Source organism: Chiloscyllium punctatum, chromosome 19 (assembly GCF_047496795.1).
Source record: "Chiloscyllium punctatum isolate Juve2018m chromosome 19, sChiPun1.3, whole genome shotgun sequence".
Lineage (NCBI taxonomy): Eukaryota > Metazoa > Chordata > Chondrichthyes > Orectolobiformes > Hemiscylliidae > Chiloscyllium > Chiloscyllium punctatum.
Window position 1 is genome coordinate 58919180 of NC_092757.1, and position 26404 is coordinate 58945583.

The following is a 26404-nucleotide window of genomic DNA, read 5'->3' on the forward strand; positions in this document are numbered from 1 at the left end:
AAGAACAATGGCAGATATTTCTGGGTATAATGCAGAAGATGCAGGATCAGTTCATTCCAAAAAGGAAGAAAGATCCTATGAGGAGGCAGGGGTGGCCGTGGCTGATGAGGGAAGTTAAGAAACATATAAAGTCAAAAGAGAAAAAGTATGACATAGCAAAGATGAGTGGGAAAACAGAGGACTGGGAAGCTTTTAAAGAACAACAGAGGATTACTAAGAAGGAAATACACAGAGAAAAAATGAGGTACGAAGGTAAACTGGCCAAAAATATAAAGGAGGATAGTAAAAGCTTTTTTAGGTATGTGAAAGAGAAAAAAAAGGTTAAGACTAAAATTGGGCCCTTGAAGACAGAAACAGGGGAATATATTACAGGGAACAAAGAAATGGCAGAAGAATTGAATTGGTACTTCAGATCTGTGTTCACTGGGGAAGACACAAGCAATCTCCCTGAGGTAACAGTGGCTGAAGGACCTGAACTGAAGGGAATTTATATTTGCCAGGAATTGATGTTGGAGAGACTGTTAGGTCTGAAGGCTGATAAGTCCCCGGAGCCTGATGATTCACATCCCAGCGTACGGAATGTGAATGTGTTGGTGATTATTTTCCAGAGTTCGATAGATTCAGGATCAGTTCTTGCATATTTGAGTGTGGCTAATGTTGTACCACTTTTTAAGAAAGGAGCGAGAGAGAAAGCAGGAAATAATAAACCAGTTAGTCTGACCTCAGTGGTGGGAAAGATGCTAGATTCAATTATAAAGGATGAAATTACGACACATCTGGATAGTAGTAACAGGATAGGTCAGAGTCAGCATGGATTTATGAAGGGGAAATCATGCTTGACTAATCTTCTGGAATTTTTTGAGGATGTAACTCTGAAGATGGACGAGTGAGATCCAGTAGATGTAGTGTATCTGGGCTTTCAGAAAGCTTTTGATAAAGTCCCAGATAGGAGGTTAGTGAACAAAATTAGGGCGCATGGTACTGGGGGTAAAGTACTAACTTGGATTGAAAATTGGTTGGCTGACAGGAAACAAAGTAGTGATAAACAACTCCCTTTCGGAATGGCAGGCGGTGACCAGTGGGGTACTGCAGGGATCGGTGCTGGGACCGCAGCTTTTTACAATATATATTAATGATATAGAAGATGGTATTAATAGTAACATTAGCAAATTTGCTGATGATACAAAGATGGGTGGCAGGGTGAAATGTGAGGAGGATGTTAGGAGATTACAGGGTGACCTGGACAGGTTAGGTGAGTGGACAGATGCAGGGCAGATGCAGTTTAATGTGGATAAATGTATGGTTATCCACGTTGGTGGCAAGAACAGGAAGGCAGATTACTACCTAAATGGTTTCAATTTAGATAAAAGGGCAGTACAAAGAGATCTGGGTGTTCTTGTACACCAGTCAATGAAGGTAAGCCGGTAGGTACAGTAGGTAGTGAAGAAGGCTAATAGCATGCTGGCCTTCATAACAAGAGGGATTGAGTATAGAAGCAAAGAGGTTCTTCTGCAGCTATACAGGGCCCTGGTGAAACCACACCTGGAGTACTGTGTGCAGTTCTGGTCTCGAAATTTGAGGAAAGACATTCTAGCTATTGAGGGAGTGCAGCGTAGGTTCACATCCTGGAATGGTGGGACTATCTTGTGTTGAAAGATTGGAGCGACTGAGCTTGTATACCCTTGAGTTTAGAAGACGGAGAGGGGATCTGATTGAGACATATCAGATTATTAAAGGATTGGACACTCTGGAGGCAGGAAACATGTTTCCGCTGATGGGTGAGTCCCGAACCACAGGACATAGCTTAAAAATAAGGGGTAGGCTATTTAGGATAGAGATGAGGAGAAACTTCTTCACCCAGAGAGTGGTGGCTGTGTGGAATGCTCTGCGCAGAAGGCAGTGGAGGCCCAGTCTCTGGATTCATTGAAGAAAGAGTTGGATAGAGCTTTCAAGGATAGTGGAATCAAGGGTTATGGAGATAAGGCAGGAACAAGATACTGATTGAGAATGATCAGCCATTATCATAATGAATGGTGGTGCAGGCTCGAAGGGCAGAATGGCCTACTTATGCACCTCGAATCCATTGTCTATTGAGTTTGTGTGTGAGAGTGTGATGGAATATAAGCCTCTGAGAGGGTGTACACATGGGTGAGAGTATGTGGCGTGTATGTTTGTGTGAGAGAGAGACAGCATGCGTACAAGAGAGAGTTTGCTGAAGTATATGCGCATGTAAAAGTGTGTGTGTGTGTGTGTGCGCGCGCGCGCTTGTGTGAGAGTGAGTGTGTGAGAATGGATAGTGCAGCGTGGTCACCTGTAGTGTGATGTGAAGCCAAGGTCCCAGTTAAGGTTCAATATATTGTGTTAGTTGCATGATATTATGATCTTTTGCTATAAATTATGTCTTATGATCCTGCCCCACTAATTACTTGATGAAGGAGCAGCACTCCAAAAGCTTGTACTTTCAAATAAACCTGTTGGACTATAACCTGGTGATGTGTGATTTTTAAACTTTATCCACCCCAATCCAACACCAGCACCTCCACATCGTGATGTAGAAGGGTTAAGATTGTTTCATGGTGTGTGTTTTAATGGCTACTCATTCAAAATGAAAAGTTAGGAGTCAAATGACTATGGCAGTCACAATTGTACTAAATCATTTATCTTAACATCAATTTTGCTTTTTATAAAAAGGAAGCATTATTTGCAGTCACAAGTTACCATTTTAAATGATAATAACAAACCATTTTTGTTTGTGAATAATCTTCAATTCTCGTCTTTCAGACTTTCAGCCTGCACTTCCATTGCATATATAATCTTTGAACTGATCAGAACTAAAATGATTCTTGTATTAGGTGTTCATTTGGTAACTTGGGCTGATGCACTCTCCCTGGGGCATGTTGTTCCTGTCAAGAGTACTTGATCAGAGCAAGACACTGGTCTTTCACATTCAATGTCTCTACTAAATTGATGACTCCTAGAGGGGTGGAACTGTTGTTGCACGTACAAGCTGCTTTTTTTGAAGCCCTGATATTACTGTACATCCTCGGTAGTAGGATTGCCAATTGTACAAAACTATTTTTAAAAAAATACAAGAATGTGTTAATAATTTTATATCTATTTAAAAGATTTGCAAATAATTGAAACTGAAAACAAATGTGGAAGAACAGAGTCACTTAGTGTAAAAGGAACATCCAGTCTATTTAACTTTATAACCAAACACTTTACATGCTAGGGACAAGGGACCAGTCAACAAGACCAGTTGATGCAGAATAAGCATCAATGCTCGTAACAAAATGATATATTACTTGCAGAAAGCCAAAGTCGGCCAGAAAATATTTCCACTGGCAAGATTTATTTCCAGTGTTTATTTCTACTGATACTACAAATGTCTGACAAAGTTAAAAATGGTTTTCTAAGTAATGACACCCTGGAGGTAATCTTCAGATTGAAAATCATGTGAACATTTTCGGCTTGTCACATCTGGCTAGAAGGTGCAGATTAATAATTTGTTTTGATGCAAAAGGCCCAAATTTATTAATGTACCGTTAACCCCAATCGGTAGACTACTTCCAAAACTGCCCCTCCACCTCTCCATGGATAACTGATATCCTTTTATCTGTTCCTTTCAGTAGATACGGTTTTCAGTCAAAGTCTCTTGAATAATTAAATTGTAACTTGGAATTCTTTTGTCACATCTACTATCAAATCACCTATTTGGCAGATTAAACAAATAACAAATTACAAGCACTGCAATGTAACTACAAAAGTTGGGAAGGAGAGGAAGATAGGGAGGGAACTAAATTAAAATAGAGTTGGTAGGGAAAATAGTGCACCATGGCCCCTGTGGTGTGCACCCCACTCTCCTTTTAAAAACATTTCTACTTTTTTAATATATCCAAAGATGCTTTTATGCATCACAGAAATGTTTTTCTTCCCCACAGCTGTTGTTTATTTATTTTATCCTTCATTAAATCACCCATGTTTATGAATATATCTCCCTTTATATCTATCCAGTCAATTAATTAACCCCAATCACCTGCTCAACTACACTACATTAAAAGGTGCCCTGAAGTGAAAGCTATGTACAAAATCTTTGAAAAAAATCATATTCTCTTACCTTTTCATACAATCAGTAACAACTTTTAAGATTCCAAATAATACAGCCAATCTTTCATATTCCTTTCTTTAAAAAGGAAAATGGGGTAAATTTATCCACCTACAGTTGGTGTGATGGCAAACTAACAGGGTTAGCACTAAATTTATGACATCCAGTCCAATCTAGGCTGGGACTTTTTTTCTTACAGGTGTCTTCCACTTTTCACCTCATTACTTATTCACCTTACTGTTGAGCTGAATTCCTGGAATTATGTGGCCAGAGTGGTGATGTGACCTTCCTGCTTCGTCACCTCTGCTGCCATATTTCAAGTCCAGCTGCATACCATTTCAGACGTGATAAACAGTTCCTGGCTTGTAAACTGACACTGATGGTGTTAGAAAGGAAAGGTAAGCTTACTCGCCACTTTCAGAATCAGGATCTGATGCTGGTGGACAGTGTGATGGAGAGGAGGGCTGTCCTGTTCTTTACTGACCATCTAACAAGATCAGGTCAACTGGACACTGAACAGCATAGTGTTATGTCCGAGGTGAACAGGGATGCACAGCAGGTGCAGAAAGCAGATCAATGTTCTTTTGTGGTCTGCAAGGCTAAGTACCACTATGTACCTTACACAATAGGAAGATAATAGATCCAACTAAAGTAAGCAGGATTACTCAAGTAAGGCCAGGAAGACCGTTAATGGGCATCCAACCCAGCAAGCTTCATTTGGCTGCGCTACACTCCCATTGCTACCAATGTTTACTCATTCTTAATCTATACAAGCTTTTGTACATCTTCAAAAATTAATTCTATCTCTTATGATAGCACTAGTGGTATCTAGCAAACCTCCACAGTGAGATCAGGATTGGATTCACTAAGCTCCACTTGGGAGGAGGAAGCCAGTGATACCTCATCAGATATACCACAAGACATTCACATGGATACACCATGAGCTCAGAGACTTTCACCTCTGTGAGTACTCTTTCCAGGTTGGACTAAGAAGCACACAATCTGGTGACCACATCACTGACGTGTTTGCAACTAATCCAGGAAGAAATGCTCCAAACCTTTAACACTCAAAGCACTCCATTTTCATGCACTTGCTCATCACCAGGAAGAGTACTCATCCCTGTTCTCAGCTATTAATGATTTGGCCAACCTGCAAGAGCCAAGCACAGTAGCATCGGGCAGGTTTGCCAAATGCACCCTTTAAATTGGAGTGAAGACTGAAGGAATCCAATATTATCAGTTCTCAATGGATTCCAGCATGTGCATGCTTGGCTGCTAATGGTATGGGTAGAACTAGGAAAGAGGTTCTGCTGTGGGAATATTAGAGGTTAAGTGCTGAATTAAAATACATAACCTTTGGTGGTTATAATCTTTGCATTATTAACTGAATCATGAGTAAATATGCAGAGAATAAATACAAATAGACAAATGCATGTGTGCCTGAAACACTAGTGTGAAAAAGAGTGGTGAGCTTGTGGAATTTTTTTGTCACAGAAAACTTTTGATGCCAAAACAGTGAGCATTTTCAAGGAGTAAGATATAAATCTTAGGGTTTAGAAGGATCAAAGGGTATGGGGAGAAAGTGGGAACAGAGTACTGAGTTGAATGATTAGCCATGACTACATTAATGATGAAGCAGATATGAAAAGCCAAATGACCTACTCCTGCTCCTATTTTCTACATTACTATGTAAGTGGGTTCTGGTTCATCAAGCACTGACCAGTGTTGAGGAAGTGGGATCCATGTCATTGGGACTGGTGCGCCTTGTACTTCATAACTATGGAGATAGGGTGTGGAAGGTTGGTGGTGAGATATTAAGCTTGGGTAAAGGTCACCCAAGAAAGAAATAGAATCCAGGCAGGAGAGGAAGTAGTGATATGGGAAAATAAGGTCAGAGAATGACAAGACAAAGAGGAAAAAAGTCTCAACACAGTAACAGTCAAGGATGGATGTTACAAAGATTAAAAAGGCCTCTGTATCTGAATATATGTAGCATTCATAACAATGTTAACAAACTGACAAGCGCATCAAGGTAAATAAATATGATCTGATAACCATTTGGGAGACATGTCTGCAGGATGACAAGTATTCAGTCCTGAATATTGAAGAATTTATGACATTCAAGAAAAATATAAAACTAGGTAAATATAGATGGGGTAGCACATTTTATCAAGTTGTTAAATTTGTTCTATAATTTATTCATATTCTGTAAATACATAAATCAATGCTGATTAGCCTCAAGGAATGCTCCCTAACTTGGCATGTTGTGTAATTACTGATTTTGCATTACTATCTATTACTTCACTTGGACCTTTCAAATATTTATCTGCCATTCTGTTTTGTAATTTACCATGTCATCTGGAAAAGTATTTATTTCTGATGGCTTTATACAATGTTGTTAGGCTTGCTGAATTTTCCAATACTTTAACAAAAGCCTTTCACCCTGCATGCATGTTCCCAAAAAAAAAATCTTCTTTCTTAAAATCTAACTCCAGTTAATATGAGGAATATATCTATATTTGACACTTTAGTGCAATGTAATAATTTGAAAAGGAAAGCACTGAATTAAAAACATCTAAGCAGAATATTTTCAATCTTTCAGATAGTCTATCAAATTCTAACATGTTCTCCTATTAAATATAAATCCTGCTTTCCAAATTTATCAAAGTCTGACACCATGTCATATGCATTCAACATATTATTTTTCTCACAAGTTTTGTGCATGAGCTTTAATACAGATTCCAAACCTTCCTCAGTGTCCCATTATTGAGTCTCTAGCTTTAAGTATACTTTACAGATTTAGACAGTTTATGTTAGTGGGTAAAATAACACTTGGCAAATAGAATATAATGTATGAAAGTACGAGGTTTTGCACTTTTGCAGTAAAAAAAGACAGGAACTGAATATTACTTAAATGAGAAGAGTGCAGAAAGCTGCAGCACAAAAAAAAGGGAGTCCTCATGCATAAATCATAAAAAGTTATCACACAAGTTCAGTTGCTAATAGGAGAAGGCAAATGGAATGTTGGCCTTTATTGGAAGGGAATGGATTAACATTAGGGAGATCTTGTGAAAACTGCACAAGGCAATAATCAGACCACAGCGGAAATACTGAGCAGTTTTTGTTCCCTTTTTAAAGGAAATGGTACATTGGCATTGGAGGCATTCCAGAGGAGCTTCAGTAGGTTAATCCTGTTTTATGATGGACTGTCTTATGAGGAGAGGTCAAGAAGGTTGGGAGCTTATTCATTGGACTTTTGAAGAATTATTACATCGAAGATTCTTGAGGGACTTGACAAGGTAGATGCAGAAAGTTTGTCTGCCTCTGTGGGAGAGTTTAAGACCAGAGAGAATGGTCTCAGAGTAAAGGGTCACCCGCTTAAGACAGATGAAGTCTGTAGAATTATTTTCTGCAAAAGGCAGTAAAGTGCAGATTGTTAATTAAAAATCTCTCAGTCTTTAATATGAATCAAGAGGAGAATCTAGCGTTCCGGGAAAAAAAAGGGAAGAACAAGGAGTTGAGGATTATCAGATCAAGCATGACCTCATTGAATGAGAGAGCAGATTCTTTGGACCAATGGCCTACTTGTTATGGACTTGTAGTTGATTTTGTTTCTAGTAGGAAGTGGCAGCGCCAAGGCCAAATCTTACATTTTTTTCTTGGTTAAAAAAAAATCCAGTATCTATATATCTACTTAATTCTTCCACTGGTCTCAGGTTTAACTTCACAAACATTCAATGGGAAGTCATATGCCAAAACTTTGCACTTGGTTTCAGTCATCCTCCCCCAAAGTAAATCCGACTGGAATTATTTTCACACAGGATTATAAATCCACAGTCTTCACCTCTAGGCAACTATCTTCTGCTGTCAGTGTCAATCTAGATTCAAGCCAGTTGGCCATACAGAAACCAAGTTACCATTCTTCATAGATGAGAGATTATGAATTAGTGTATTTTATTTAAAGACCTACCACAAATCACTCAATTAAACAAATAAATTGTTGCTTGTTTAGAAGCTCCATTCATCAGGGGCAATGTAATAGTAACAAAAATGAGGGGTACGGTAAAAGTGAACAGGTCAATCAGAAATGTTATTAAAAGGGGAAATTAACGCACTCCAGGCCCTTTGGTGCCCAATAATCAGTCTTAGAGCTCCTTCCATACATTAATCCTATCTAGTCTCCCTTTTGATATTTTTGAAAAACTTTGTTTTTTAATCTATTTTGATATTTTTTTTAAACTTTGTTTTTTAATTTCTGTTTAGAGCTTTAATCACACATATAGGGAGTAGATTAGATTAGATTAGATTAGATTACTTACAGTGTGGAAACAGGCCCTTCGGCCCAACAAGTCCACACCGCCCCGCCGAAGCGCAACCCACCCATACCCCTACATCTACCCCTTACCTACACTACGGACAATTTAGGATGGCCAATTCACCTGCACATCTTTGGACTGTGGGAGGAAACCGGAGCACCCAGAGGAAACCCACGCAGACACGGGGAGAACATGCAAACTCCACATAGTCAGTCGCCTGAGGCGGGAATTGAACCCGGGTCTCTGGCGCTATGAGGCAGCAGTGCTAACCACTGTGCCACCATGCCGCCCACTGGTAGAACTTGAACCCAGGCTCTTCAGTTCAGAGGTAGGAGCACTAACACTGCACCACAAAAGTTCAAGTTCCTGTTCTATTTACAATTAATTAATTAACTAACGCAAATCACCTAATTAACAACTAGTTAAATGAAATGTTCCAGTTCCTGTTGTCTTTACAGTTAATTAATTAACTAATACAATCACTTACTTAATAACTAGTTACATGAACAATTGAGGGACAGTTAAGTGCTTCAGTTGATGTTGGAGCTGACAGAATAATGGTTTCAAATTATGTTTTGCACAGTTCTGCTTGCTGTACTTCACTTGGTTCACAAACACTTATGTCTTATCTTAATCATCTGCTTTGTTAACAGATGACAAATTAATGGTTCACTACAGAGAAGTGACAGTTCAGAGCAGATTTGACAGAAGTTACAATTATGAGGGGACTAGACAGTAGATGAAGATAACTTGTTCCCACTATTCCCTGGAGGAAAGATTAGATAAACTGTAGTTGTTTTCCTTAGAAGGAAATTGAGGAGTGACTTAAATTGTAGTGTTCCAAGATTAAAGAGGGGCTTGCATAAAGTGCATAGGGAAGATCAGTTTCTCTCAGTTAAGAGGTCAATTATCAGGAGCACAGATTTAAGAGGATTGGTAAAAGGAGTAGAGTGGGTACGAGGAAAATATTTTTACCCAGAGGATAAATTGTTCACAGGTTTCTTCCACAACTACGAAACTTCAACACATTTAAACAGGAACCTGGATCTGCACCTTGCAAGGTTACGGACCAAGTGTTGGAAAGTGGGATTACAATGAGTGGCTAGTTTATTCAGCCATGCAGACACAGTGGGCTGAGTGGCTTATTTCTGTGCCACTGCAACTTGTCTAACATTCGACTGCAAATTCTAGACAGCTTTTAATGTCCAGCTCTTGAGAAAGTGGTGGCAAACATCATCTTGAACTTCTGCAGTTCAGGTACACCCACAGTTCTGTTAGTGAGTGAATTTTGACCAGCCATGAAGGAATTATATAGGTCTAAACCACAATCATTTGGAGAGGAATTTGCAGGTGGTAGTATTGTCATGTATCTGTTGTCCTTCTTGGAGATGTCATTGTTTTGGAAGATGCAGTCCTGGAAGCTTTGGTGAGTTGCTGCAGAGCATGTTACAGTGGCCACTGTGTATCAGTGGAGTATTTGTTGTAGGTATTAAATAGGGTGCCACTGAAGTGAGTTGCTTTTTCCTGGATGATGTCAAACTTGTGTTGTTGGAGAGCATCTTGTGTTGTTATCTAGCCAAGTGCCCAATTTGTGCCTTGTGAATAATACAGAGCCAGGTGATAAGCTAGATATCCCAAAATTCCAGGCTTCTGGCCTAATTTTGTATTCACAGTATTTATATGGCTAGTCTAGCTGAATTTCTGACAATTGGTAAACCCCTTTACCTCCCACCAGGGTGCGCTCTTGGAAGATTCAATGGTAATGCAATATGTTAGATTCCTTTTCATTAGTAGTCATTATCTGGCATATGCTGCAAATTTTACTTGCAACTTATCAATCCAAGCTGCAAACTTTCCATGCCTTACTGTATATAGACACTAATTGCATTGGTATCTGGATGCATTTGAATATTCAATCGACAAATATCCTCACTGACCTTGTAATAAGGAGAGATGATTGATGAAGTGGCAGAAGATGATCAAGCCTGTGAAAATACCCTAAAACAACTCCTGCACTAATTTCCCAGTGCTTAATGAATTTTCTCAGAGTAATCATAATCACATTCATTTGTGCTATGTACGTCTCTAGGCAGTGGAGACTGCTTCCAATGATTGATTTCCACTGATTCCAACTGAGTTCCAAATTTGCTTGGATTTTTTGATGCCTTCACATCAAAGTTACTTTCACTTCCCCATTCAAAGTCTGTTGTTTTCTCCATGTTTGGACCAGGTCTATAATAAAAGGTCAGGAACTCAGTCCCTGGCACAAAGCAGGATATTGCTGACTAAGAGTTACCTGATGGGGTAGTAATTGGTTGGGCTGGATTCCATCTGGAAGGTTTACAAAGGATTTGAATAATTTCATTTCCTTTGTATCCTATTTTTCTATTGATAAATAGAAAGATCACATGAACAGATTCTCAGCTTTTCATACCACCTTTAACAGTTGTGAACAATTGCCCCCCCAGGTCTCTATCCCTACATTTGAAATTGTCAACATTTTAGAGGAAAAAAATCAAGGAGAGGCTTTGTAAATTTCATCTATTTTATTAGTTTGTCTATGTCTGCTCAGTCTATTAATTTCTGTTTTTTTTTGCATTTCCTTGTTTTGATTTACTTTTAGAATACCACAGTATTCTTTCCTCCTGTCTTAAAAAAAAGAAAGTTGATCACCACCACTATAGATTTGGCATTTAGCTAATTCTTGTATCCAGGGTATGAAGCCTATGTGACCATATCTTTAGTGCAATATTCAAATCAATTACTGAATCAAAACATACATATTTCTCCAAAAATGCAAGTAATGGAATTGCAGCCATCAGTTTGATCCCTAACTTTACATAAGACTTGTTGTCTACCTTGAAGTCCAATCTCAGTTGAAGTTTTCTCAGAGGTGAATATTGTATTTACAAAGGAGGGTCAATGCTGGTTTGGACATGGTGTTTCACATTTGAAAGATCATTAACTTAAACAGATTTAATTCTAATGGAAACCTTTTAGAGTAAAAAGGTTGCAGATAGCCTCCATGTTGCAGACAGGAACTTTGATCTTGGAATCGATTTGCTTGTTATTCCAGGAATCACCATAATGCACAGATCCATGCCTCCTGGCAGATTATTGAAACAGTTGAATCAGCTATTAATAATGTCAAAGATTTCAGGAGTCTGTCTGTAGGATCCACAATTAAGATGGATAATGCCAATATGTGAATATCAGCGTCATTAAAGGCTATTAGCTTTTGTGTGGACTGCACCACATTGTTCCAATTTTCTGAGTACCTCTCTTGTAAATGAATAAAGGGATGATATTTGCACTTGGACCAGTCAATTTTGGCATAATGCACATTTGGCATTTATCACTTGAATGGAGGTAAAAAAGTTTTGAACTTTGCTGATCACATCAATGTGGTGTGTCAAATTGACCACATTCACATGTACTGTCTGACTGAGGTCTTTAAATTGATTGTAAATAAATCTTGGACTTCACTGACATGCTCGTGCACCATGAAGGAAGTTTTGAAACAGCCTTGATATTTGTGTTTTTTGGGCAGTTGTAACATTTACCTCAATGTCCTCTCATGGACTATAGCTTGTATATGTTATAAAATTCTGAACATTGTCTTGATGGCTGAGACAGTGCACATCTCCTACAAGATTTCTATGTGTTCTGATCCTTTTGTTAGTTACAGTTGTTGAGAATCAAGAGCATGTAGATTTCACTAGTCTGCAACAATTGCTTCACACTTACCTCTATCTTTGAGAAGTGCCAAGACAACCATACAGACAGTGCAGCAGTCCAAGTGTCCCATTTACATTGATTTTCTATTTTACAAGCTCAATGGGAATGCAGGTTTCTTGAGAGCGCAGTCAGAGCCAAATCTGTGGTCCTATGAGTAGCTTGATTGTACGGAAAAGGAAGAAGGGGAGACAGGAAGAATGATAGTGACAGAGGCTTAATTAATAGGGAACAGGCAGGTGTTTCTCTGGCTGTAGACCTGACTTCAGGATAGTATGTTGACTCCCTGGTGTCAAGGTCAACAATGTCAGAGAGCAGCTGCAGGACGTTCTTTGGAGGGTGAATAGATGGAGGTCCTGGTCAACATTGACTGAGGTAGAAAAGGGGATACGGTCCTACGCTCTAAATGTAAACAGGTAGGTAAAACATTAGTAAACAGAACCTCAAATGCAGTAATTTCTGGTTTACTCCCAGCGACACATGCAAGTGAACATAGAAATATAAGAATAATTGAACATATAGCTAGAAAAGATGAAGCAGGGAGGAAAGGTGCTATATTTCCGGGACACGCACTGGATTAGATGTTACTTTTACAAGCCAGATGGGTTACATCTGCTGGAACGGATTTCTTTGTGGTGTATTTTGCTCGTGCTGTTGGGAGAGTTTTAAACTAACTTGGTAGAGGTGTAGGAATCAAGGGAAAATATTAGAGAAGAATACTAGGGTTCACAAAATATTTGGACATCTAGACATGGCTAGCATGGAGAATAGTAAGTTGATGGTGAAGTCAGAGTAAGGGAGAAAGTAATGATGTCTTAATCAGGGATACTGTGCTTATATGCAAGTGCATGGAGTACAGTCACATGATTGGAGAATTACAGGCACAGATTGTCATGTGGAAGTATAATGTTGTGGCAATAATAGAGACCTGACTCAAGGAAGAGCAAAACTGGATGTTAAATATCCTTGAGTACAAGGTTTTCAATAAAAGATAGAAAGGAAATAAAAGGAGGGATGGCAGTGTTGGTTAAAGAGATCCTTACAGTGCTGGAGTAGGAGGATGTCCACGGGATTCAAAGAAAGGATCAATTTGACGAGAGTTAAACAAAAATGGTGCAATACATTGCTTGGCATATACCAGAGACCACTGATTAGTGGGAAGGTTGTAGAGTAATAAATCTGCAGGGAAATTACAGAAATGCCACTATTATAGAATAATCATAAGGGGGATCTTCAATTACCTGACTAGGACACTCATGGTCCATGGGTGACAGAGACCAGTATTCCCAAATCGTGTAGCAGAATTTTCTGCAGCAGTAAGTGTCCAGCAAGAAAGGATGCACTATTGGACCTGTTTTTTGGAAAGAAGGTGAGCCTAGTGGATCAAGTGCCAGTGATAGAACAATTAGATCATTATATTGTATGGTTTAGGATTTTGCTGGGGAATGACAATGATCAGTAAGAAAAGTCAATTCTGGAGAGCCAACTTCAAACGGAGCAAGAGCAGAGCTGGGCAAAATGGATTAGAAGGGAAAAAATGGTAGGGAGAAAAAAAATAAATCTATAACAGAGTAATCAGCTACCTTCAACAGGATATGATTTGGATTCAATCAGAAGATATATTCCCTCAAAACTAAAATGGGGAAATGAAGGGCAAAAGATATTGAAGGAAATTGCAGAGGCACTGGTCATAATTTTTCACTCTTCTCTAGATGCAGGGGAGGTGCTAATAGCACACTTGTTTAAACAAAAATTATGAGGTTAACACCATTGTCATCACTAAATGAAGCAAATTAGAGGAAACCTTCAAGACCATCAATAATATCATTACTGGCATAGGATTCACTAAAGAGGAGAAAAAACACAACAAACTACCATTCTGAGATGTCGCAGTAAAGCAAACAGCCATTGGGGAACTTCAAACCAGCATCTACAAGAAAACAAACACATACTGACCAAATACTGAACTACAGAAGCAATCACCCCAACACTCAAAAATGAAGCTGCATTAGAACATTATTTCAACAAGCCACCACACACTGCAGCACTACGAGGAACTACGCAGAGCAGTGAAAAATCACCTATACAGTGTATTCAAAAAGAACAGGTTCCCAATGAACACAGTCCACCAATTTCTCAGCAACAAACCCCAGCAAGCAGACAAAACACGTCCAGAAACCCTAGCCACTTCCCCTACATCAAAGACATCTTGGAAATGACTGCCAGACTACTCAGACCTCTTGGCATCATAATAGCCCACAAACCCACCAACACACTAAAACAGCTGCTAATGAACTTGAAAGACTTTATACAGACATCAAGCAAAACTAATGTCATTTACAAACTACCTTGCACCAACTGTAACAAACACTACATTGGACAAACAGGCAGAAAACTAGCTACCAGGATACATGAACATCAACTAGCCATGAAAAGACATGACCCACTCTCACTAGTAACTTTACATACAGATGATGAAGGACACCACTTCGACTGCGACAACACATCCATCCTAGGACAAGCCAAACAGAGACATGCATGAGAATTCCTAGAAGTATGGCATTCCAACCAGAACTCTATCAACAAACACATCGACTTGGATTGCATTTACCACCCCCAGAGAGAAAAAAAAACAGGAAATGACATCACCACATGAAATGATGTCACCAACCCAAGGAATCCTAAACACAAATAGAAAGCAGGCCATACCACCAGTGCTTCATCTGGAGACTCACTGATGATGTTACCTACAGTGATGAAAGGTCCAAAAATGAATCTTCCAGCTCAGCAAGCAAACCTACATCCAGAACCTTCTCAGAACCTTTCTGCTACAAATCTTCTCAAAACTTGCTAATTACAAGGATAAGCCCAGAATTAGAGACCACTCAGTTTAATGTCAGAGATGAGGAACTTCTAGAAATAATTATTTTGAATTGTGTTTGTGGACACATGGAAAAAGGTGGTTGATTAGCAACAGCTAACATGGTTTTCTAAAAAGGGAAATTGTGTTTCAGTAATGGTTTTTTTGAAACGGTAACTAGGGGTTGATGAGTGTAACACTGGGATGCAGTCACCTAGTGATATTATTGTTAGGCTGTCAATCCAGAGACCCAGGTAATATCTGGGTTTGAATCCCACCACAACAGATAGTAGAATCTGGATTTAAGAGTCTAATGATGACCATAAATCCATGGTTGATTGTCAGAAGAACCCATCTGGTTTATTAATGTCCTTTAGGGAAGAAAACTGTTTTGTATCTTCAGACTGATAGCCATGTGGTTGACTCTTAAATGCCCTCTGGGCAGTAAATACTGGCCTAGTCAGTGACGCCCTCCTTCCATTAATGAATTTAAAACGTGGACTTCTAGAAAGTTTTTGATACAGGGCTACAACTGACTGGAGTTGAAAAAGAAATTATACCTCAAGATTTAAAAAGGAATAGTAGCAACATAGATACAAAATTGATAGTGCGATGGGACACAGTAATGGTCAATGAATATTTTTCCTGATTGCAGGAAGGCTTTTGAAAAGTTCTCCAGGGGTCAGTATTGAGGTGCTTGCTTTTCTTGACATGTGTAAACAATCCAGATCTTTGTGTACAGGGGACAATTTAGAAGTTTATGGAAAATATGCAACTTGGAAGCCTTGTAAACTGCAAGGAAGACAGTGTAGAACTTCACAAAAAGGATGTTGCCAAGTTGGTGGAGCGGGTAAACAAGTGACAGATGAGGTTCAAGCCAGAATTGTGAGGCAATGCATTTCAAACACCTTATACTATATAGAGATAGAATTTTAAAGAGGTGAAGGAACATTGGGAACCTGGGTGTATGCATAGATCCGTGAAGTTGACAGGACAGGTGGAGAGAACAGTTAAAGCAAGCAGTATCCTGAACTTTGTTAATAATGTTAAAAATCACACAACACCAGGTTATAGTCAAACAGGTTTAATTGGAAGCACACTAGCTTTCGGAGCAACGCTCCTTCATCAGGTGATTGTGGAGGGCTCGATCATAACACAGACTTTATAGCAAAAGTTTGCAGTGTGATGTAACTGAAATTATACATTGAAAAATTGATTGTCTGTTAAGCCTTTCATCTGTTAGTTTCACTTCCTTCATGTGTAAATCATAAAACCCTTTCTTTTAAAGTTGCATTTCTCGTGTTAGCTGTTAACAATGGTGATAGCTAGACAATATGTTGAAGGTGTTAGCCCCCTGTGTTCTCTGTCCATGACCTGATGTTTAGATTGATTCCAATCTAAAAAGTGAAATAACAGTTCTACATGAATGTATGCAGTTTTTGAGCTCAGTGCAATGTAACTCTGCAAGTACAAATTCACCCCACAGAGAGAGAGAGAGAGAGAGAGAGAGAGAGAGAGAGAGAGAGAGAGAGAGAGAGAGAGAGAGAGAGAGAGAGAGAGAGAGAGAGAGAGAGAGAGAGAGTTCATGTGAGAGTGTGGAAGTGTGTGTGTCTATAAGGGTGTGTGTGGGTGTCTGTGTGCGCATCTGTGTGTACCTGTGTCCATGTGTATGTGAAGGAATATCTGTGTGTATGTGTGTAGTGCAATGGTGATCACCTGTAATGTGACATGAACCCAAGGTCCCGGTTGAGGCCCTCCCTATGGGTACCGAACTTAGCTATCAGCCTCTGCTCAGCCACTTTCCTCTGCTGTCTGTCCTGAAGTCCACCTTGGAGGATGGTCATTATTTGTTAATAATGACATGGTAGAGAGTACAAGCGCATGGATGATGCTGAACTTGTAAAAGATACTGATTAGACCTCAGCCAGAATATTGGAGAACATATCTGGATGTTACATTCAGGAAGGATGTGAACATGTCAGAGAAAGTGCAGGAAAAAGATTTACAAGAATGGGAACTTTAACCTGAGAAAAGTCCAAGAGGCGATCTGTTAATAATTGCAAAAAAAGAGGGGGGGCCAGATAGACTAGATAAGGTGAACCTGTTCCCATTTATAATAGGATCAAGAATGAGGGTACAGATTTAAAATGATTTGCAAAAGCAGCAGATGAGAGGTGAGAAAAAAAACCTTTCCACACAAGTGATTTGGATCTGGAATGCACTGCCTGGAAGTACAATGCAGGCAAGTTCAATTGATGCATTCAAGAAGGTATTGATAATTATTCAAAGTGAAATAACATGCAAAGGTAAATGGGAAAAACAGGACAATGGCACTCAGTTATGACGTTTATTTAGATAACCAGTACAAATATGACAGGCTGAATGGCTTCCTTCTACAATATTTCTGTTACACTGAACTAATTTAGACTGAATTAATTAAAAAGGTGCAATACTGATGTAGTTCTTTTACATACAATCAGGAATTTCTCCCAGTTCTCTTGACAATTTGTCACAATTAGGATAATTGAAATCCCAATTTTTGTTACTTTGTAGTTCTTGTATTTTCTGTAATTTACCTTCTTATTTGCTGGTATCTCTAACACTGGTATTTGGTGACTGATAGCATATATTCAGTAACATTGGCTCTATTGTTCCTTAAGCATAGCCAAATAAGCTTTGGCTTCTCAACTATAGTCTCTCTAGCAGTGTAATATTTTCCTTATCAATATCCTCATCCTTTTCTCCAGTAATCTCTCCTGAATACTTTGCAGCCAACATATTCAAATTCCTAGTCCTTCCTATTTTGATGCAGATGTCTCTCAGTGCCATACTCTCATTCTGTCTTGAGAGTGTGTGTGCTTGCAACTCAACCTTATTTATGACACATTTACATATGCAAAGTATGATCTAAACCAGTCTTTGGGGTTAGATGTGAAGCAATCTGTTTTGTCCCTCATTTCTAAATTGTACTTGTGTGCTATTTGCCTCTGGATTCCATTTTATTATTTTTAATGCTTCATCTTGGTGCCCAATCCCATACATCTTATGTCTTCAAAAAGTCGCTCCTAGATCAGGAATTTTTTTTTCCTCCTTTATATACCATTTCTCCAGCCAGACAATCCAATACTCAAAAGCCTTCAAGGTCCTGTTTTTTAGAAAAAAAACAATAGCCTCTTGGTACAGCATCTTACCTATGGTAAGATATACTAGGGGTGCAATAATGGAATGAATGGATTGTCCTACAAGGAAAAGTTAAATAGAAAATGTTACAAGCTATGGTAACATTGACAGCCACTGAGAATGCATGCTTCATAGATCCAGCAGGCAATGGGTTCTTTTACACAAAGCTACAGAGGTCTAAAATAATCTACTTGCAGCAGTGCATTTTTTTCCCCCAAAGGAACGGCTCTTCACATGGGTCCAAAAATGATTTCCATGCCTAAGCACCATGTTCTAGATATACACCACTCAGTACATAAAAGAAACTAACTAAATTGTGCAAGCACAGAAATCTTTACAGAAGTTGAACAGTGTTAAAATTGGAAAAGTAATGTGAAAGCTAGGATCTGCTGGCACATTGTTTGGATGATTGAGTTGTAGCTGAATGCCTCTTTACATGAAACATAATAAATTACAAATATAGAAATTCAACTGGTTTGTCAAGCATGAGACATTAATTCTACAATTAGCTAAAGTGACATACTCAAACCTGGAATCTCCTGGACAGGCAGGGTTTAAAAAAAAAAATCAGCCCTAGATATTTATTTTGTATTTTGAGTCTCTTAACTGGTGCTTGAAAAGTCATTGGACTTGAAACATTGGGCTGAATTTTCTTATATGCAGTGAGCTATGGTGGCAGTTTCTCAACATCTGGTCCTTAACGTAGGGTGAATTTCTTTTTCACATGATTTGCTTTTCACCTCATTACTTATACACTGCATCATGTAGATGGTGTTTACCCTTACCTCAGCTGTGAAGGAAGTGAACATTTAAGGTGGTGGATGTGGTGAAGCTCAAGAAGACTGCTTGCTGTTGGATTGTGCCAGGCTTCTGGAGCACAGAGAGCTGCACATATCCCAGAAATAGATTGCATTTCATCGCACTCCCAACCAATGCCTTGTAGATATTGTATGTGAATTGGGAAGCCAGGACATGAAACATTTGTCACAGAATTCTCAGCCTTTGAACTGCTCTTGCTGCCACAGTATTTATTTGGCTAATTCAGTTCTGTTTCTGATCAATGGTAATCCAGCGATGGTGAGGGTATCAATTGAATACCATTGAATGTTCAGGTGAGTGGTTAAATTTTTTTCTTTGAGTTGGTAACTGCCTGGCACATGCCAAGTATCATTCATGCCACATATTAGTCAAAGTCTGAATGTAGCTCAAATCTTGCTACATATAGTCTAAATTGGGAAAGTTACAGCTTAGAACCAAAGTTGGCTGAGTACCAGGAAACAGAAGTGGTGAATGGTCTGAAGAAAGATAATCAGTTTCCCAGGTGTTGGTATGAGGGCCAAAGTTTTTAAGTTGATAATGTAATAATGACTTAGGCTTGGGTCTTTAAGGAATACAGAAATATAAATGAGCTATTGGGGTGGGGGTGTGAATGAATGGTGGGACAACAATAGTGAAAGATTTCAAGAGGCTGGTAGACTGGATGGATGCATAGCAGATGAAATTTAATGCAGGTATTCAACGATCCATTTGTTAAGAAGAATGCACAAGTTAAAATTCTAAAAGGCAGTATAGGTACAAGAAATCTATCATTAATGCTGAAAAATAATTGAAAAAGTGATTAAAAGGCAGAGACTATCTTAAGCTTTCTAGATAAAAGCAGGAGTAGAAAAGCAATGAAAGAAAGAATGATGACTTAAAAATGCTAATTTGGCCTCAACTGGAGTAATATGTACAACCTAAGGATATGAAGTCTTCAGAGTGGGTGCAAAAAAGATTCACAAGAAATATTCCATGGATGATACACTTCAGTTTCATAGATTCAAAAATCTGAAGTTGTTCTCCTTGTAGAAAAGGCTAAGTGCAAATTTTAACAAGTATTTTTATTTTTGTGTAGGTTGTGGGTGATGCTAGAAAGGAAAGCTTTTCTTGCCATTACCTAATTGCCATTGAACTGATTCTTAATTGCTTGAAATAGCAGTGGGCAATCATATAGCTGTGGATATAGAGTCACATAGGTCTGATCAGGTGAGCTGGTATTTCTCTATTTAAAAAAGGTCATTAGTGAACCAAATGGGTTTTTTTTAAAAAAACAATTAACATTGGATACATAGCCATCATTAGACTGAATTTCATTGAATTTTATTTCTACCACCTGCAATGGTTGATTTTGAACTGATATCCTCAAAGCATTAACCTGGTTGCTCTAATTACTATTCTAATGAATTACCATTACACCACTACCTCATGAACCTGCATCCATAAAAAAAAGCATAATAATGAAGTGGTGGTGATGGTGGGTGGCAAAAGAAATTGTTCCCACTGGCTGAAAAATTTATGTCCTATAGTTCTTGATTGGAGATGCTTGAAAATACCTAAAACGGTAGCAAAGAAAATTCATTAAAGAAAACAGGTGCCAGAGGGGTTTTCAGAGCCAGATTTATGCATGGCCTTCATAGGGTGTTGGATGAGTACCCAAAGAGAAAATTAGCAGGGCTGCAGGGAAAGCTGCATAGGACTTCCTAAGTTTTTCTTGCAAAACAGCTAGCAAGGACTGAAAAGGCCAAATGGCATCTTTGAGCATTCACTAATGCTATAAATTTCACATATAGGAGGTCTGATTAATTTTCTCAAAAAAAAAAGGGAGTTCGTGGAAATAAAATTTAGGGTGACAGACCATTTTAGCAATCATGCATTTGTACCAGAGTCTCACTTCATAAAAACACAATTCTAACTGCTTTGTCAAACTATAGTTGAGAATTGCATTGATATATTTTGAAGTCAGGATGGTGACTGGTTTGAAGAAGAAAGTGTCAGTGGTGGTATTTCTGTACCTCTGCTGTGCACGTCCAATTAAGTAGTTGTGGTCATGTGTTTGGAAGGTGCTGTCCAAGGAGCCCTGGTGAATTTCTGCAGTGCTTCTTGACTGATGGTACACAATGCTATTACTGTGCATCAGTAATGGGAGGGAATGAATGCATGTGGATGTTGTGCCAATGAAGCTTTATCCTGGATGGTATCAAGCGTCTTGTGTTGTTGGAGCTGCATTCATCCAGACAAGTGGGGAATATTCCATTACACTCTTGGTTTGTGCCTTGTTAACTGAAGACAGGCTATAGACAGTATTTTATATGGGTAGTTCAGTTTCTGGTCAGTGGTAACAGCCAGGATGTCGATGCTGGGAGATTCAGTAATAGTAATGCAACTGAATGCCAAAGGTGAATCATTAGATTCTCTTGGTAGAGATGGTTATTGCCTTTTACGTGTGGCATGTTAGCATAAGCTTGGATGTTGTCCAAGTCTTATGTCACACCTTACTGGAAAATCAAGCCCATTTATTCTTGGAGTCACAAAAGTTAAAGGTTTTATTAAGTATGCAAAATTCCCCAATTTACCCCTCTTAAACAGACAATTCAAAGAGTTTTACTATTTGTTAAGATTAACTAATTGTTTATCTTTAGCTAGAATTGAATGAACTGATGACATATAATTATTGACTCCTACTTAAAACACTAACCATCTTAAACTTTCCCCTACACCAGGGAAAAAAAAAATTGATGTTAAAGTGTAAAAAACTAGAAAGGCAGTGCAAAGATCCATTTTGCATGTCAGAGCTTGCTGCTCATACTGCTCTCCTCCAGATACTTTACAGGAGGGACAGAGTATAAGACAATAAGAGATAGGAATAGAAATTAGGCCAGCCTAGCGAGTCTGCTCTGCCATTCAATCATGATTGATAAGTTTCTCAACACCATTCTCCCAATTTCTCCCCATAAACCTTGACCACCGAGAGACTCAGGGCCTATTTTAGTCTTAAATGTACTCAATGACCTGGCCTCCACAGCCTTCTGTGGCGATGAATTCCATAGATTCACCACTCTCTGGCTGAAGAAGTTTCTAGTTATCTTTGTTCTAAAAGGTCCTCCCTTTACTCTCAAGCTGTGCCCTTGAGTCCTAGTCTCCTCTACCAAATGGAAACATCTTCCCAACATTTATTATTTCCAAGAAACATTCAGAATACTGAATGGCAATTAGATTCCCCATTCTTCTAAATTCCATCGGGGATAGAGCCAGAGTCTTCAAACATTCTGGATATGTTAAGCTTTTCATTCATGTTAACCTCCTCTGAACATGCTCAAAGGCCAGTACATTCTGAGATAGGAGGCCAAAACTGCACACAATACTCCAAATCGGGTCTGACCAGAGCCTAATAGAGCCTGAGGTACATCCCTGCTTTTATATTCGCATCATCTCAAAATGTGCCATTACAACATTTGCCTTTCTAACTACTGATTCAATCTGCAAGCTTACCTTGAGAAAATCCTGGACAAGAACTCCCTAGTCTCTTTACACTTCAAACTTCTGAATTTTTCTACTCATTTAGAAAATAGTCTGTGCCTCTATTCTTCCTATCAAAGAGCATAACCTTACACTTTCCCATGTTGTATTCCATCTGCCACTTCTTTTCCCACTCCCCCAACCTTTCCAAATCCTTCTTCAGCCTCCCAACTCCTCAATACCACCTGTCCCTCTACCTACCTTTGTATGGTCTGCAAACCTAGCAAGAATGCTCTTAATTCCTTCATCTAGATCATTAATGTCAAAAGTAAAAAAGATATGATCCACAAGGGTCAGTGCTGGGAACACCACTTGTCACCGACTGCCATCTTGGAGGAGGACCCATTCATCCCCACCCTCTGCTTTCTGCCAAACAACCAAGCTTCTATCTATACTAGCAAATTGCCTCTAACTTCATGGGCGTTTATCTTACTAAATTGCCTCCCGTATGGCACCTTGTCAAAGGCCTTCTTGACATGCAGGTAGATAATATCCATTGGCTCTCCTTGGTCTAACCTGCTCATTACTTCCTCAAATAATTCTAGCAGATTTGTTACGCATGACCTCCCCTTGATGAAACCATGCTGACTTTGCTCTATTTTACCATACACTTCCAACTATTCAGAAATCTCATCCTTCACAATGGATTCCAGACCTTACCCACAACAGAGGTTAGACTAATCAGTCTGTAACTTTGTCTTTTGCCTTACTCCCTTTTAAACAAGTGTCGTGATAGCGATTTGAGTCCTCAGAGACCCTTCCTGATTCTAATGATTAGATTACTTACAGCGTGGAAACAGGCCCTTCGGCCCAACAAGTCCACACCGACCCTCCGAAGAGCAACCCACCAGACTCCCCTATATTTACCCCTTCACCTAACACTTCGGGCAATTTAGTATGGCCAATTCACGTAACCTGCACATTTTTGGACTGTGGGAGGAAACCGGAGGACCTGAAGGAAACCCATGCAGACACAGGGAGAATGTGCAAACTCCACACACAGACAGTTGCCTGAGGTGGGAATTGAACCCAGGTCTCTGGCGCTGTGAGGCAGCTGTGCTAACCACTGTACCACCGTGCTGCCCACAAGAAGTTGACTTCAGTGACCCTGATGTGATTTGAAGACGCAACCTTCTGATCTGGAGTCAGACGTGCTACCGTTGCACCACAAACTCACCAGATAATGATTCTTGAAAGAGCACCATTAATGCCTCCATTATCTCTTCAGCTTTCTCAACTGTTGTCCATCTGGTCCAGGTAATTTATCCACCTTCAGGCCAGTTTTTCCTACCACCTTCTTCTTGATGTTGGCCACCATACTCAGATATGTCCCTTCACACTCTTGAAATTTTGTGGTATTACTCATGTCTTCCACCGTGAAGACTGACACAAAGTAATTACAGTTCCTCAGCCATTTCCTTGTTCCATACTACTATCTCTCCAGCATCATTTTCCAGCAACCCTGTGTCCACTTTATATAATGAAACTCTTACAATCTTCCTTTATATTATTGGCTAACTTTCCTTCATATTTAAATCTTCTCCCTCTTTTTTTTGTTGACTTTGGTTTCCCACTGCCTTTCGCCACATTATATGCTTTCTCTTTTGCTTTTAGGCTATCCCTGACTTTCCTAGTCAGCCACGGTTGCCTCATCCTCCCTACGCCATGATTAATCTCTTGGGATGAATCTCTGCTGTGTCTCCTGAATTACTTCCAGAAATTCCTGCCACTGCTGTTCCACAGGTTCCCAAATTGTGAAGTAACTTGCTCAAAATAACCTGGCTTTCTTAAAGTGAAAGAAAGAAGATTGAACTGGCAGCATTTCAAGATCATAAAGTTTTTTCCTTTTAGAAATTCTAAAATCTTCAAGGAAATTTCCTTCGGAGGAATATGACAAAAATAGTTTTGCTTCATTGTATTGGTTAAAGAGGATGGGAAGTTCCATTATATATATATATATATAAGTGTAAAACATTGGTTTGCTTTTATTTTGAAACATATAAAAAAAGGTCAGAACTTCCTCTTTCATAGTGCTAAATCAAAACCCCCTAACTCCAGACTAAAATGTTATATGAAGTAGCACCAACCCCTTAACTGCTTGTTCAAAATGATGATTGAAAGACAGTTGGATTTGGCATACACGGAGAGTCATGTCACCAAACCCCCCTTTGTTAGAGTCTACCCATCTCTGTGGCAGTTTATAACTCAACATTTGCGTTGAAGTCCTATCAGGAGGTACACGAACCATTGATTGTGTGGCTGACCTACTTTTAAGGATTCTGGAAGAGTACCAAGTCCAGACACATCTTTGTTGGGCAGTTTAATGTGATTTCTGAAACTGTCACTCGTGTATTTGTGCTAAGGTTGTTTGTTAATCCATCGTGACAGTTAACAAGTAATAAAATTGCTCTTCCTTTTGTTCAAGAAAACCTGGTAAATTGTTTCCTTATTAGTTTGTGCCAAAAAAGTTCAACTACATTACTTAAACTCCAATGTATAATTGCATGCTAAGAACATTAAGTTTTTGTGGCCAACAGAAGTGATTGAAAAGAGGGAGACAAATTCATCTTCTCTTACTTGGTCATAATAGTTAGATCAGGAAGCTTCAGTCATTGTAAGAAGTTCAAAAGAAAATACCTCTCCAAAATTAACTTTTTAAATTTACACACAATTCTGAAGATTTGTAGCTCAGGTTGAGGATATAGGTTTGCTCGCTCAGCTGGGAAGTTTATTTCCCGACGTTTTGTCACCTACTAGGTAACATCTTCCGTGGGCCTTAGGCAAAGCACTGCTGATAATTCCTGCTTTCTATTTATATGTTTAGGTTTCTTTGGGTTAGTGATGTCATCTCCTGTGAAGTCACTTCCTATTTGTTTTCTCAGGGGGTGGTAGATGGCGTCTAACGCGATGTGTTTGTTGATAGAATTGCAGATGGAATGTCATGCTCCTAGGAATTCTCGTGTTTGTCTTGGTTTGTCCAATGTAGTGTTTGTTACAAACAAAAAAAATACCATGCAAGGACTGTAACAAACACTACATTGGACAAACAGGCAGAAGACTAGCCACCTGGATACGTGAACACCAACTAGCCACAAAATGACATGACCCTCTCTCTAGTATCCTTACATACAGATAAGGAAGGATACCACTGTTTGGCTTGTCCTAGGATGGATGTATTGTCCCAGTCAAAGACACACAAGAGAGTTCCTAGAAGCATGCCATTCCAACTGCAACTCTATCAACAAACACAGAGTTAGACCCATCTAACACCCCCTGAGAAAAAACAGGAAGTGACTTCACCACAGGAAATGTCACCAACCCAAAGAAACCCAAAACATATAAATAGAAAGCAGGAATTATCAGCAGTGTTTTGCCTGAGGCCCACTGAAGATGTTGCCTAGTAGGGTGACAAAACATCTGGAAATGAACCATCCAGCTCAGTGAGCAAACCTACATGCACCATTCTGAAGGCACCACTTACCAGTGCTGCGAAAATATGAACTTGGAAGAAAGAGGCGTCCTAGTATTCCTTGAACTCCAGCTGCTCCAGGAACACCTAACAAACCATAAAGAGAATTATAAAATAGTTTCCAATTCTTCAAACCAAAAGTACATTTTTTTCCCACTTTGTTCAATGCTAATAAAAAAGCTTGATGCATTCAGAGAATACTGATTGAGCCAGATCATATCTTATACAGAATACACTGTTTTGAAAAACTAAAGTGGGTAATATGATAATTAACAATATTCCAAGATTAAATGGAAATGAAGGAAACTATAATAACTTGAGCAAAACAAGCAAGCAATAATGACGGAAACAAATCAGAAATTAGTGAGGTTTGAGAAGATTTGTAGCTCAGGTTGAGGTTTTGG

General features: G+C 39.1%; 1 protein-coding gene across 10 annotated transcripts in view; it reads right to left on the reverse strand.

Moving 5' to 3' along the window:
- Window positions 1-26404, reverse strand: part of elna (elastin a) — a 275816-nt gene that overhangs the window by 235947 nt on the left and 13465 nt on the right. For all 10 annotated transcript variants that reach the window (XM_072589478.1, XM_072589481.1, XM_072589479.1 and 7 more), the window contains exon 2: window positions 26013-26087. In XM_072589478.1, the coding sequence (XP_072445579.1) occupies window positions 26013-26087 (75 nt within the window). The remainder of the gene's footprint in view (window positions 1-26012; window positions 26088-26404) is intronic.